This window comes from Varanus komodoensis, unplaced genomic scaffold (assembly GCF_004798865.1).
Source record: "Varanus komodoensis strain SLA01 unplaced genomic scaffold, ASM479886v1 scaffold1, whole genome shotgun sequence".
Taxonomy (NCBI): Eukaryota; Metazoa; Chordata; class Lepidosauria; order Squamata; family Varanidae; genus Varanus; species Varanus komodoensis.
Window position 1 is genome coordinate 54028763 of NW_025335268.1, and position 15264 is coordinate 54044026.

Sequence of the window (15264 nt, forward strand, 5' to 3'; positions counted from 1 at the left end):
CAAGTACTCATGTATTTCAAACCAGAAGAGCCATCGTAAGAGACACCTAAAAGCCATTCTGTGATTATATTCCCATTCATATACCGGGCATATTCTGTGTCCAGCCATGGACTTGTGAGTTGTTTGCAGTGCAAGCAAAATCCTTCTAGGTGGTCTCTACAATTATTCGTACTGCTTTTCCATTCCAATCACTAGAGGTTGTTGTTAGCAGTTCAGTACTGGAACAGGAGAAGGATGCATCCACATCAGTAAGTCAGGTGCCTCCAGCAGCGGTTCCCATAAAAACAGTATTGATTGGTGGTAAAGATGTGACCATCTCACTGCTGGCTTGTCCAGAAGAGTCCACTGTCTCCTGTGAAGGACACTGTCTAGCATGGCCGTACATGCACTGGGAGGAGGAGGCCGATATAGCAGGCTGCATGTCTGAAGCTGCAGAGAAAATGGCAATTGTTACTCCTTTTGCTGCTTTTGTTCTAGGTGGTGGTAGGGAGGGAATCTATCCCAGTGATTTAAACCTGTCTAGAAATAGTAGTCCCTTATCTAGAAGGCATTCCTCATACAAGCTGGTATGCAGAGACATTCGAAGTACTCAGTAGTAAGTGCTCCAGGTAGGGGCACTTTTAACAATCCTTTTTCCCCCTCACATGTTTCAAGTTTATGCTATGGCAACACAAAGAGCCCTGGCAAAAAGTAAAGCCATCCTCTTCACTTCCACACCACAGATATACGTGAAGCAGTAATTATGAAGGGTCCTTTAAAACCTCTCTTTTGCTTGGTGGCCATCCATTCATGTTCAGCATCTTTGAGTCTAAGCTCTGTATAAAAGAGATTTCATACGCAAAGAAACATTTCCAGTATTTGCAAACAGAGCAATTTGGTTGTTTTTGCACATCGGAGTAGGACAAACTACAAGCAGCCATATAGCTGTAAAGACAAATCCAAAATCTGGCAGAAATGCAAAGTATTTAAAAATGCAGGAAACAGAGCAGAATGGGAAGAGACAGATTAACTCTTTTCAACCTGTAATATTTTCAAGCCTATATATTAAGACCTGTTCAGGAGTAAGCTTCTCACCCTGAAAGTTATCATTTATGTATGCAAATGTTAGAAATGTTTACATGTTTCTAATAGATGCATTTGGTTTGCATCCATGACGGGCCTTCTCCTGACAGAATTGTGGGGGGGGGGGGATGATGGGGAAAATCATAATTTTGATGGTTGCTCCCTTTCCCTGCCCCACAGCAAACCCATTCAGCCAAGTCCCCTGACCCTCCGTGTAGCCTTTTCAGGGGCTACCACAGGGAGAGGAGCAGAGAGGTCCACTTCTGCCCGACCAGCTGCTTGTGTCTAAATTGGAACCAGCCATCCGTTTCTGTATTAGATCGGTGCCAGACTTCTTATTGCCTACACATCATTGTTTTGATTCCCATTTGCCCAGGTCCTTGGTGTTCTTTGATTGGTATATATTTTATACTTAATTCACATTCCCCCCACTGTCTTCTTTTTCTTTAAGAAACCATTTCTTTAGCTGTTTCCTGTGAGCTGGCTTGAAAGGGGATATATCTGATAGAAATATGAGATATAAATGATGTTCATTCCCTCTCTCTTTCTTTCTCCCTTTCAAGCAGCCCACCCCAACTTAGTATGACCCTGATATTTTTGACTACAGCTCCAGGCAGCAGAAGGGTTCTGGGAGCTGGGATCTAAATCATCTAGGAGGGGGCATCCTGGAGAAACCTGTGCTAAAGTGTTTATGCCCTTTCCTTTTTTGTTCTGTCAAGAACCCTGTAAAGTAAACAGATGATGTTCCAATTTACCAGATGAAGACCTAAGTCTGTAGCAGTGTGACTTGCCTGAAGAGACCAGCTGGGCCATACTGGAACCTCATGGAAGAGAGTGCCATGGAAGAGAGTGCTATGAATTGTGTGAAGTAAAGGACAGCCATTATGTTCAACATATCATAATCAAGGCAACTAAATTAAACTGACCACACATGCAATCCTACACAAGTTTAGACAGGAAAAACCTACACTTTTTCTTTTTGCTTTTTTTGCCTAAACTTGCATAGGTGCCTTAGTGGCCCAATCCTATGCATATAGGATTTACCTTGATTTACCTAATCTTACCACTTTGAATGAGACTTAGTCTGAGGTAAGCATGCTAATAGGATTATAGCCTCAATGCAGCTTCTCAAATCATATGTATACTGGATCTTAGAGCTGGGGGAAAAAATCAACTCCTCCTGATTAAAAGTGTTATTGTTAGTTGTGGTTAATTTATCAAAAGTGTGCCAACATTTCAAGCCCCCTCAAAATATGGCCTTTGAGCTGAAACAACAATTCCCACATATGTACAATTAACTAGGTTATTGGTGAAGGAAATTTCTACTGCTCTCTTTCCAGAACTAAGTTCTGGCACTAACTGCAGGTTTTTCAACAGGGGACCCAGTACATATACCCAAGGCCTAAGTTCTCCCCTCTGGTTTGGATCCTCATGGGGAGCAAAATTTATGGAGGTAGAGAAGCAATTTTGCACTGTTTGGCCCTGCTCCTGACTTCTACTTGTCTGAAGACTGTCTCTTCACCCAGTTTTTTCGTATCAGGCCAAAGGTAAGAACAGATCCTACACATATATGTCCATACTGGGCTTATGCACACCAGAAGGGATCCTACTCAGAATTCACAACTGTCCAAGCTCTCTGTGCACAACACCTGCACACGGGCAGAGCCTGTTCTCACCTTTGCTTGTGGCTGGAGGAATGGCCAGACGGCACAATTGGGCTCTCCTCCCAGGTATTTGCTGTTTGTTCTTCCAGGTGTTCTCACACAGACCATATGAGAGAAGAGGGCTTCCATTAGAAGATTCAGTGTTCTTGCTTTGCCATCAGATCTACTTACCTGTGGGATTTCGACAGGCTATGGAGGCCTCTGGATAATAGGTTGGTCCCTGTTTCCTTCCAGTGTCCTCTAAGATACTGAGTGAATCATGAATGTCACTGTACGGAGGCAATGGTCGGATGCTACTAATGCTGCTGATAACAGAAACGTGCTGATCTACCATTGACCCAAGTCTGTGGGATTCTGTATAGTTGATATTATTTCCATAAAACCCTGTCAAACAGATTTGACAGTAAGAAAGTAAGTATTAGTAAATAATAGCTACACAAGTATTGGTTCAGAACAGATAAACAGTGCAAGCAATATTCTCATAGGATCTGGAATAATATGTGAACCTCCAGATGTTGCTGGACTGTATCTTCCATTCACACTCACCATTGGGTATGCTAGCTAATGCTGATGGCAGTTGCAGTCCATCAAAATCTGTCCCCCATCCTTGGTGTATGTTTAGCTGCAAATAACTTATACTGGTGTTTTGAGGAAACTAAACAGCACTAGTCAGTAGCTGCTCCCACTTACCAACCAGGTAAAATTAGAACAGGCACCATTTTCTACAAGAGGCTCACTGTAGCAAGATGCCCATAAGATTCACCTTCTGAGCTTGGCTTACTTCTTTGAGCTGGATTGCTAGGTAAAACAACAATGTTGATCTGATGAGCTCTTAAGGTCATTTCCTGCTACACAGCCGGTTGAGACAATAGCCAGGGCAGACCTCCTCCTTCTGACAAAGTGTTAGCCTTGGTAACCCATGTAATTTCAACTTTTTGCATTATCACTGAAGGCAGGCTAGAGAGAGAGGGAAATGCAGGCACACTGGGAAGAAAGCTGAGATCCAGTGCAGCTAAAGGTAGCACTCTTCTCATGTCTTCTTCTCAATGAGCTGGCAGCCTTCTCAGGTGAGAGGAGGATTGCAATACTGAGGGCAGAGATTAGATGCAAGTCATGGGCCACAAGCTGGTGCTGGTCTGATGTAAATGAAAGAAGCTTCTGGTCCACTGTGCATTAAGAAAGGAACCCAAAAGTCCTTCTGAGGCCATAGGATTACTCATGGTCCTGCAATCCTGGAACTGGGACTCTGGAGACCAAGCCTCCACCCCACCTTTTTGAAGCAGGTGCAGGTACATGCCAGCTGCCCCATTCAAGGCTGTACCTGGGCTTTGGTGGGGAAAGAAAGGGCACGCCAAGGGTCAGAAAGGGGAGGAAGTTTGGGTCAAAAATTTATGCAGATTTATTCCCTTGTACATTCTCTAGACGCATACTACAGCAGAGCTGCAAATGCCCCTAGCAGGAACAGCATGTGAAAACTAGGAGTGGAAATTTCAGACTCAGACTTCAGGCCAACTTGCAAAGTTTGTGAAGTTACGTTTGTTATGATTCACACATTAGTCCAGGATCTGGAGATCAATACAAGCCAAATGGAGTTCCCTCTGTTCACAAACTTCATGTTATGTGCCTGTTGATATACGTAGTTGGATTCAGTGAGATTTTATTGGGGTAAATGTAAGTTTGCCATCTTAAATGATTTTAGGATTCCCTAAGGATGTGATCCACAAAGTGCAAACAAGTTCTAAATATCTCGGACAGTTCCTTGGAGAATGCCAGCATTTGCCCCTGAATGATGCGTCAGGGTCTCTCACCCCACACAGCAACACTAAAGAGGCAGTACACTTGCCAGTGCATTACTGGAGAGCAACAACATGTCCTGTTTGCGGGATCCTCAGAGGCACCTGCTTGGCTTCTGCAGGAGCAACGATGCCAGACTGCATAGCCCTTTGGCTTATCCAGCAAGGCAATTACGCTGTCACTCAGCAGAGGTTGCTGTTCTCCAGAAAACTGTCCAATGAACTGCTGCTGCTGCTGCTGTATGGAAGTCGGAAACTTTTTATTAGCCTGTGCTTGGTCTGGGGAGAAAAGGTGCTTTCAATGGACTCATTCCATGAAGGCCGTCATCACAATCAACCTGTCAGCCTTCCAAGGGCCACAAGGTCCTTTGCCATGGGTACTGCAGCTGACTAACACAGCATCTCCTTTCTGGAAATAAAACCAGACCCTGTTGGAAGGAAGGAAGGAAGGAAGGAAGGAAGGAAGGAAGGAAGGAAGGATACCATTGGAAGCAGTTGAAGAATATGACAATCCTTGACAGGAATTAGCTGCTGAATTGTTCATCAAGTTGTAGCCCCCACTGTTCAAAAACTGCATGCCATGTGTCTCTTGCGTGGCTAAGGCAGAGCCGTAGTTTGGAGGCGACCTGGCACTGTACGGGGACACAGCACAACTGCTGCTGAAGTAGTCCCTGGAGAAGTGCTGTTGCTCATTTGAGGACGTGAAGTGGCTGGGCTCTGCCCTGTGCTGATAGGCTCCAGAGGACGGATGAGTCTGGCTCCTGAACATCGCTGGGTAGCTGGTACCAACACCATAAAAACTTTGATTCACTTGTGGCACAGTCTGATAGAGGGTTTCCGAATAAGAAGAGCAGTGAGAGGGTGCAGGCAATGGTGGGCCGATACTTGGAGGGCTGCCAGCCACGGGTCCCTGGTTGATGACACTTCCTCGACTGACCATGGCGGGAGAAATGGGCGGGGTCATGAGATGGGCAGCGTTCTCAGAGAGATCTGTTTGACCTGGGAAAACAGACAGCTGGGTGAGGGGTTACACGTGTTAGGAGCCTGGCCTGCGTGATGGGACTTCCCAGCCTCTCCTCCACCTGAGCTTCCCATGCATGTCCCAGGTGTGCTCCAGAGGGTTTTCCAACCTTCCAGGACAGAGCTGGGGGTGGAGTGGGAGGGAGGCATCTTTCTACTGATGGTTCCTTCCTGCTGGTGGAATGACACCACTGAATAAAACCTCGAGACTTTTCAAAATCTAAGCAAACAGAAAGAGCCATGAAATTTCATGTATTGTTTACTCCCATGATCCTTTCAATAACACATACATAAAGGAAAACATGGAGGGGAAAGGGGCAGAGGGCCCATTTGTTTCCTACCTGTCAGCTCTATGTTCTCATTGTTCCCCGTGGAGAATGAATTCAGACTGGAGGACAGGCCACTGTGTGGATTGGCTGTCAAAGGGAAATAGGCTTGTTCCACAAGACATTCATTTTTCACTGCAGCATCAGTTGAAATTGTACCTGCCTTGTTGCGGTTTGCTAGGAAACAAGAGCTTGGGGATGCAGTGAAAGCAGCTTTGCTGGCATCTGGAAAAATAGCATTGGTGAAGTGTCAGCTAGAGCACAGTATATCTTATATAGGTGACTTAAAGACAGAAGAATAGGCTGGTAGGGAGGCAGTTGATTCTTTAGGGAAGCTTCCTGTATTACAACTGACTCTTCCAGTGTGATGCAGAAAGAGAAAAGAGCAGAAAGTTTCCTCCAAAGGGATGGATGAGTGCCATGGGCACCTGCAACTCATGCATTATACCATGTTGCCCGGAGTCAAACACAATGGGAACAGAGTTAGGTTAGGTTAGGTAGTTTGGCTAGGTAAGTTAAAGCAGTCATCTCATAGCCAAGCCTTTTAGAAAATGTCGAGGGGTTTTCCAGAGATCCCAATGAATCACAGACTCAGAGTTGCAGGGGGCCACTTAGGCCATGGAGTCCAACCCTCTTGCTCAGGGGGTATCTGTTATCTCCATTGTGCTACTCAAGGTGCTAATTTGGACCTATTACATCTGTAGCAGTTTGGACCTAGCAGAGCTAAGAAATTGCCTTCTTCTCTATGACCAGCTAGGATTTTCTCTGAGACTAATTTCTTCTGTTCACCATCATTATGCTATCTCCAAAAGGAGTTAAGGCAAAGTGATGATCAGAAATGGAGGAAACGTATTTGCTCTTGTTCTGCCAATTGCTTAATTAGAATGATAGATTCTGATTTTGGTTGGTCACATGCCTCAGGATTATCCTACTGTTTAGCCACTTGATGTAGAGTTATAATAGATAACTTTGTCTACATTTGATATATGAAACCCAAATACCACAAGATCCTCAAATTGTTTATTCAGAAATTGTGCCATTGACTTCAGTTAGGCTTACTCTCTGGTAAGTGTATCTTGGCTGAGAAACTTAAATAAATCTTTAAAATGCCATTATTAGGTATGAAAGAATAAACACCGTAAGGGTTGAACTCTGAGCATAAACAAATAACCAGTAAACTTGGCTAAGTTTACATTGTTAAAACTTCAGAACTCTAAAACTACCATTTCCAATTACCCGTGTTCTTCATATACTTGTCCAATAAACTCTGGAGTTCTTGTTCTTTGTCATTGTTGAACTGGGTTTCCATAGCAAGCAAGATGTATTCGTCTAAAAGCATGCGGATCAGATGAAATGAACCTGGCAGAGGGAGAAAAGCAGAGAGAGTGGGCATGTCATAAAGTTATCTTGGTGACCATCTCGCAACACTTTACAAGAAGCAAGTGAAACAAACAAACAATTGTTGGACTTTCGATGACCTGCTAAGACCAACAAGGAGCAGTGCTTAACTTCTCAGCTCTAATCTTGCTTTGCCTTAGCCCACCTAGCTCAATATGTTTACTGTCCTGTAGATTATTTGACCACTAATGACATCAAAGCACAACACTGATGAAAGTGAGATATGGTTTATACTTGAAGAAGGCATACATCAGAGTAAGATAAAGCTGAACTCTCCTGCTAGGAGAAGTCTAGGGTTGCTGTATTTCAGTTTCCTTGATACTAAACAGCCAGAATGTAGTTGTTGGAGTTTTCTTGGCCTACCTCTATAGCATAAAGTTAAGTCAAGATTGCCAGGAAATGTGGATTTAAAACCACATTTAAAACCACCTTTCAGTAGTAGCTGGCAGTGGTATTGGATAATAGATCTGCCATTTTCTCCAAGCCCCCATAATAGGACATAAACAAGAATGATAAAGGAATTTAACACATGTCCAGAGTGCTGTGGTCTCTCTACAGTACCTCTTCTCTATGCACTTGTGGAAAGGGAAACCAGACAGAGCCTAACATTAGAATCTGCTTTATGGAACAGTGATAGATAAGCTGCCGTCCATGAGCAGAATACATCTCATCACATGGAGTAATCACAATCAGCATCTGTATGGCTTAAAAAATGTTCTCTTCCATTTGGGGAAATAGGTCACCAGTCCGTGTGTAATTCAGAATGCCACAGCCCACACGTTCCATTTCCTGAAAATTCAATGGAATACGACTATGGAATGTGCTCCCCAGAGAGGTTTGCCTGGTGCCAATATTATATTATTTTTGGTGTCAGGTAAAAACCTTTTTGTTTTCCCATCATTTTAATGTTTAATTGATTTTAACTGGGGTTTTATCTTCTCAAATTGTCAGATGTCATGCTGTTTTCTTTTACTCCATTTGTTTTTTATTGTAAGCCACTAGTGGGGGACGGGTTAGAAAAGCTTTTAATACACAATAAGATTCTGGTTACTCGTTTCCATCACTTAATTAGAAAAAAGTGAGAGTTTGATAAAACCAGATACCAAAACTGGATGCATTGTTCAAAGTGAGATTATGCATGACTCGTGCTCCAAAAAAGCTCCACTTGAGAAGAAAGTCTTGTGCCCTCTTTTTGAGGGATCGACCATTCTGCTTGCTTGCCTAAAGAAAAAGGAGTGAAAAGAAGAAAAATGAGAAGAATTTAGGCACATTGCACAGCATTCCTGGGGGCCAATTCATATTGCTCACACAGAATGCTACCTTGGACCGAAAGCTGAGGCATACACTTTTAAAAATAAACAAATGATTCTATCCCTCTCCTTCTCACTTGTGCAAATTCTCTTGGAGATTGTGTGTTAACTGTCTATGTTGACCATTGCCTTTATCCCAAATGGGTTGATACAGTTCATTAGTACAGATCATGACTTTACATGCTACTTTTGAGGCTATAGTATACAGACTTTTATTTGGATTCAAAATACCATTCTATGCAACCAAATCCATGTTGCAGAAAGCACATTTTGATTGCAGACTGAAGGCAATCAAGTGCACAAGAAGTGGGCCAAAAATACAATTTCAGCAGCTTCGTAAGAAGTGTGTGCTCCTCCTTCTCTGTGTAATAAAAAGGTTAAGACCTTTTTATTTAATCAATATTTAATAAGTTTTAATATTGAATTTTATCATCACATTTTAATTGCAGCCAGAGGGGTCATTAATTTATTTATGTTATATTAGATATTTGTATTGTATTGTATTGTATTTGCATACGCCATCCTGAGGCTCTTGCAAAGGACGGCATACAAATATCCTAAACAAATAAATATCCTCCAAGTGATTAGAAAAATTAGCATAACTGTTTAGCCTTCACATTCTACAGAGAGCCAGTCCACACATGGCATTTTTACAGAAAAATGTCCTATAAATCCCAGCATGCACTGTGTTAGGAACTGTATGACTGTTTTTGGTCTAAACACCTATTAAGGTCGCAACCTAAATATATCTAAGTATTTAATGCGCATGTTCTAAATTTATTTATTTATTTATTTGCACTATATTCTGCTTTTTTCTTACAGAGAACTCAAATTCCTTAAATATCAGACCTGCAGGACTCATCCAGAATTGAGATGAGCTGCACAGAAAGATTTTTAGCATTTTCACTTTGTGTGGCAGTTCTGCTGAAAATTACCCACTCAGTTTATATGTGCCTTGGGAGGGAAGGTTCTACACATGTCCATGGAGGCGTGTGCTTTAGCACGGTGTAATTGTATTGGTGGGTCCTTGTCTCTGTTGCTCTTTCTCACTCTTCCCCACCCCAGTCTGTTGTTTGCCACAGTTGGAGTAGAGATGGAGACCTGTCTTTTAAGGGCTTTTCTACATGAAGCTTTTAACCCAACATTTTACTGAGGATGCTATGTTGAATTACTTTGTGGATTAAGATAAGCATCTTTACATATCCCCCGCTCCTGATGTTTTTTTCTTTGCCTTCATATTCCATTATACAACTAGTAGGTTGCACTGTGGTATAGCAGAAGGTTTCATACTAGAGGGCTTCATTCTAATATTCTGGGATACAGAAGATTTTCCTCATCAAATCAAATCAAAACAAACCATAAAATGGTTGCGAAACATGGAAAAGGCCCCGGAGAATGAGGATGTCATTTAAAGCCCCTGCAAATTTTCATGAGTGAGGAATCAATAAATGCCCTATTTATTTATTATTTATTTATTTATTTATTAAAACGTTTTTATGCCGCCCCATTCGCCGAAGCCTCGGGGCGGCTTACACAGAAATTCGCCGAAGCCTCGGGGCGGCTTATGCAGAAAAGCTTGAAGGTATTCTGCACAGTGTCATGTATCTTGATGGCAGTATATAATAATTCAAGTATCCATGACATTGATCACAGATACACATAGCAATATCTGTATTGGTACCTTGGACTGGTCTTAACTGGGACAAACATAGCAGGCCTCTAAGGCCTTACTGGTAGGTCTGCTTTCAAGATCCATCAGATCAACAGGCTATTTCTGTAATCACCCATTATCAGTGGAACTTTCCCGCAGAAGAAGTATATATGGTCCTTCCTAATTCTTAAATGGAGGTTTGAATCCTATTTGTTTCATACTGCATTCTATGAAAAGTGTACTGAATCATTTTTCAATGCTGCAAACGGTTGTTCTTTTGTCATTTCTCTCTTTTTATTAGATTGTTTTATTGTAAAACATGCTCTTGCAAGGGAGGCCAAAGTAGAACATACAGAGCACGCAGATGTACTTGCTTTGTCTCCTGTCATCTGATGCCCTGGCCACCCCACTAGAACTGAGCAGCAGCTTGTGGTAACATTATAAGCTGCCACTTTCTCAAATAGCAAACAAAAGGAAACCATTTGGTGTGATGGAGAGGCCCTGCACTTTTAAATGAACAGAAGGTAAAGGGCAATGGAAGGATTACGTGTTCTGTAAATCATTACCACTTACTCAGCTAATCTTGATTCATATAGTAAATTGTTAGGCATTTTTTCCCAGATGTGCGAGGAAAACATTGGAAACTATACCTGTTTACCCTAGAACTAGATTCTATAATATAAACTGAAAGCTGGATGATTCCCCTCTTCTCTGATTTCTCTGTTTAATAGTGATTATATCTAAAGATTAGTTAAACGGAATAGCATTTTACTCTGTAATGTTTCGGTTCTTTCTTGAAATTGAGGATGGAAGAACCTTGAATACCAGACATGTAAGGGTTCTATGAATTTCCATTCTAAATGAATTCTCAAGGCTGAGCACCTCTCCTTATAAAGTGTGATGTTGACCATACTATGGCAGTTCAAATGCAACCATTCCAATCCAAGAAACTGGACCAGTTATTTTCCATTGGTACATCCCTTTCTTCCTGTTTTCCCTCCCTGCTTGACATATCTCTAGTCACTATTTTGAGAGTTTTTAAAGCCATCATTTCCTATGACATCCTAACCCCATGAAAATGTGGTTTTTAGTGATTCCTTCAAAGTTCAAATCAGGATATCAAATTAAGTCAGTTTCCCAGTTCCAATGCTGTGAAAAACTCTGGCTTACTAGATCTCCAAACTATTGAATTAAGATGCATGAGAGAAGGGAGAGGGTTGGGGAAGATGGAATATGTGCACATGTGGCTTATTCCTAGGATAAATATGTCTGAACCAAGCCTATATCTTCATAGTGGATAAATACCCTATCCCTATGTCTATGAAAGAGGAACTGTACTGTTTTTCACTTCCAGTGAAAGTTCATAAATCAGAACTCATGGTATATTTATTTAAAATACCTGTACAAAGAACTTCTCATCCTATTTTGAAAGGTCATGGCATTTTGGTATATATGTATGCCTATAAAATTTATTGGCTACATTTTCTGCAGTAGGGTAGCACAACATAGCAAGTCACAGTAAAAACCATGTAAAATAAAATAGTATAGCATAATATTACACAGGGATGTATGTATGGAGGTCCCTTAGCCTTCAGTCTTTTCTCCTCTAAGGTTTGGGCCATACGTTTTTGGAGAAATTGGAATGCACCCTTTCCTTGATTAGAGTGAGGCTTCTGCTGCATTCATAACTGTGTACAGGATTGCCGTTGGGTATCAAACAGCACACAGAAGTTCGTGTTTTGCAGGCCATGATTCCCCTAAAGATCTTTTACATATACAAAGCTTGAGAAGTAGGTGAGAATTAAGCGATCACATGGGTACAGCCAGTCATGTGCCTCGGAGGCAAACCCCATAAAGAGTGCTAGAAGGTGTGGGAAGGAACCCAGCTGGAGGAAGAGTCCTTATCATGTGGAAAGAACCACCCCATTGGCTTGCCAACAGACCTAACAGTGAAATAATTTGATTTCAGTTGTCAATCCAGGTAGAATTGCTGGAGCTTACCTTGATGACCCTTTGCTCAACCACAGTATCCAGCCATTCAATAAATGATTCCACGGTAGCATTCTTCTTTAAGAGGTCCTTCAGCTCTTGGAACACTGTAATAGAGTCATCTACCATGTAAAAAGGAAAATAGGTGGTTGCATTCTACTCTGAACAGGGGAGAAGGCCACTCACCAGTCACTGATAGTTTTGTAGCATGTAAAGGAAAGGAAAGGAAAAGGAAGAATTAGAGCAGTGCAGCTAGGGGCTAGAGCAGCAGGAAGAGAGCACCTTGCAGAGATTTCTGGGGGCATTTCAAGACAACTACTGCATTTCCTCGAACTTGGAATACTATGGTAAGAAGAGGATTATATGTCTGTGGGGCTCAGATTTTGTGTGGAAGGATTGGCACAGGAACATGGTGAGGGAGGTGTTAGTGAGGGAGGGAGATGATTTTAGAAGTCACCTTGTGAGAGAGCAGTTGAGGGGAGCAGTTCCTAAGGAGATGGGGGTGCTGCTGAGCAAATCTAGGGATGGTTCAGAGTGGAGCCTGAACTTTAAGGGCTTGGCATAATGCTCTGGGACAAAATGCTGGGGACAATCCAATGCTGTATTTTCTCTGGGACATTTAAATGCTGCATCTTCTCTGGTCTAAAAGGCTCACCAAAAGTGCCAGTTGGATTCCAAAGTTGAAACTAGAGGGTCACAATGTTGTCTAAAGAACTCAGAAATGACTGTGAGAAGCCAACGATATGCATATGGGAAATGCTTCATATAGAAAAGCCCCTAACCAAGAATTAACCCATTACCTTTCCAGGGTGTTTTTGCAGTAGTGCTTACTGAGTGCTTGAAAGCTGAGTGAAACGTTTTTGAGTTGGGTTTGTTGTTGTTAAAAGTCCTTTTAACCAAACCAGTCCCCACCAGTTTGCAGGCACTTGGCCGGAGGCAGTAATAGAGAGCCTGAAGGGAGGAAACTTTGCCAGAAAGCCGCCGCAGCTAGAGAGGCTTCCATGGCAGTCCAGGATAAAAATGGTAAAATAAACGTGAAAAGCTCAGCCCCCTCCTTACTGTGAGGTGAGCACTGAAGCCCTGTGCCCTGAGATACTTCCCCAGAATTTCTCTGAAGTTCTCAACATCCTTGTAAAAGAGGCAAAAAAGCCGACTGGCTCACATGCAGGAAAACAAAGAGGCTGCAAAGGACAGGTGGGGTTTGGGCACAGCACCAGGTTGCTAAAGAGTCGGAGGACACTCTAAATAGGCTTTGTCATTAAGGAGGTCACCTTGGAGACAGAAAAGGTGGCATGTAAATTATGCACTCACAAAAACAACAACAACAACAACAACAACAACAATTTAAAAAGCATTCATTCTCTTGGTATATGCCTTTTATTTTTACGATGTGTTCTGCTGCCAAGGGAACCCTCATTGGTCAAATGCCACATTTTCTTTCTTTACAAATCTGACATTTTTTGTAACGAAAAAGAAATGCGTCTCCCTTCCTCATATCCTAGATGTTGTGCTTAGGACTGGAGTATTAGTCTTTAAGACCTTAAATGGAGATCCCCTTACTCAGAGCCTAGCCACACGGCCATGCAGAAGGACATACAGCTCGGTCCCAGCAGCCTCAGGGCTGGGGTGGCAATTCATGACTACAAAGCTGCTGGCAGGAATACTTTTTGCCACAGGTTGAAGAGGACTTCTGACCCTAATGCTCCTTGCCACAGCTTTTTGCTGGACCTCACAATTACACCTTATTTCTTTCTAGGGGATCACAAGCAAAGACCCTGAGCAGGGTCAGAAGCTGCAGAGAAGGAGAGAGGCGGGATCCAGAGCACCGTTCCTGCCACTGCACAGTCTGCCACTGCGTTGCGTGGTGCCACAAGCACCGAGGTCGCCATGCTGGCCTGCCTCTTGGGTCCTGCCCAGACAGGAGAGGCCACTTAAAGAAAGGCCGAAACAGGCAGTCCTGTCGTGCGGGGAGCCAGCTGGCATCCTGGGCCAGATGTGTATGAGTAACAGGTGCAATAATTAGCACTGCACAGAGTTTGAAAATGGGACACAATTTGCAAACTGGGAATAAATTTGGGCTTTGCTGGTTTTCATCCATTCCTCCATCCAGCTTGATTGAAAAAAAAAGTATGCTACAGGACAGCTGAAGTTAGGCATTTTAAAATCCTTTAATTTCAGGGGGAGAGGTTTAAGCAAATGCTTAACTTTCCCATTGAAATCAGCAGGACTTAAAATATTTACCTCTGGGTAGACCCTGTCTTGCCTCTAGATGCTCCTCGGGACACACAATTTTGAGCAACTCGGGAATAAAATACCTTGGTAGTGTCAGAGTGCCCTCCCAGGTCAGTTGCCCTGACCTCTGTAGGCTTCAGAACAATCCACCTCAGCCCCCAGTTGAAGGCACCTAGTAGTTAACATTTGCACTTCCCCCGTAAATTAATCAGCCCTTGTCTGCTCATAGCAAAGAAATCTACACAAGAACAGGAGGCTGAAGTCAATGGCAAAGAGAAGAAACTAGAGTGAGAATGTAAATATGTCTTTGACATACTTTGTTGTTTTAAAAAGGAAACAAAAGCCAGTTCCGAAACTAAAGCTGGGTAATCTGCACGCGATGATTTATTTACTCACAATCAAAAACTATAGCCAGACACAGAGACATTAGCCAGATAAGCATATAAGCCATCAAAGAGACATTCAGTATATTAGTGGTGTTGAAATGAGTTCATCAAAAGTTTGAAACAGCCAAGTGCCTTTCTGGGGGCCACGAGTGGTGTGGGGCAGGCAAGGGCAATCGGAACAGGCTAAAATTTCACGTAACATTCTCAGTTGTATACAGTCACCTGATGAGATGCTCTGTCATTTTCCAAAGCATCAGCTGAAACCAGGAGAGCTCCACCAACACTTCAGTGTCAAAGAGAACTGTGTGAGCATGACAAGAAGGGGTGTGTGGAGCTCCTGCCACCACTGAAGTGAATGAGGAAGCGCCTGCTTGCATGGAGCTTCAGGTGCCTGCAGTGAGCATCTACAGAAGAAGGTGCCTCTTTGCACATA

At 42.7% G+C, this 15264-nt stretch overlaps 1 protein-coding gene across 1 annotated transcript in view; it reads right to left on the reverse strand.

Annotated features, from left to right (window-relative positions):
* Nucleotides 1-253: 253 nt before the first annotated feature.
* The window catches only part of RFX6 (regulatory factor X6), a 46410-nt gene continuing 31399 nt past the window's right edge, over nucleotides 254-15264 (reverse strand). The window contains exons 13-19 of the mRNA XM_044420437.1: nucleotides 12226-12335; nucleotides 8367-8484; nucleotides 7102-7224; nucleotides 5881-6090; nucleotides 5003-5518; nucleotides 2898-3110; nucleotides 254-429 (exon numbers count right to left, since the gene is read on the reverse strand). Coding sequence (XP_044276372.1) covers nucleotides 254-429; nucleotides 2898-3110; nucleotides 5003-5518; nucleotides 5881-6090; nucleotides 7102-7224; nucleotides 8367-8484; nucleotides 12226-12335 — 1466 coding nt within the window. The remainder of the gene's footprint in view (nucleotides 430-2897; nucleotides 3111-5002; nucleotides 5519-5880; nucleotides 6091-7101; nucleotides 7225-8366; nucleotides 8485-12225; nucleotides 12336-15264) is intronic.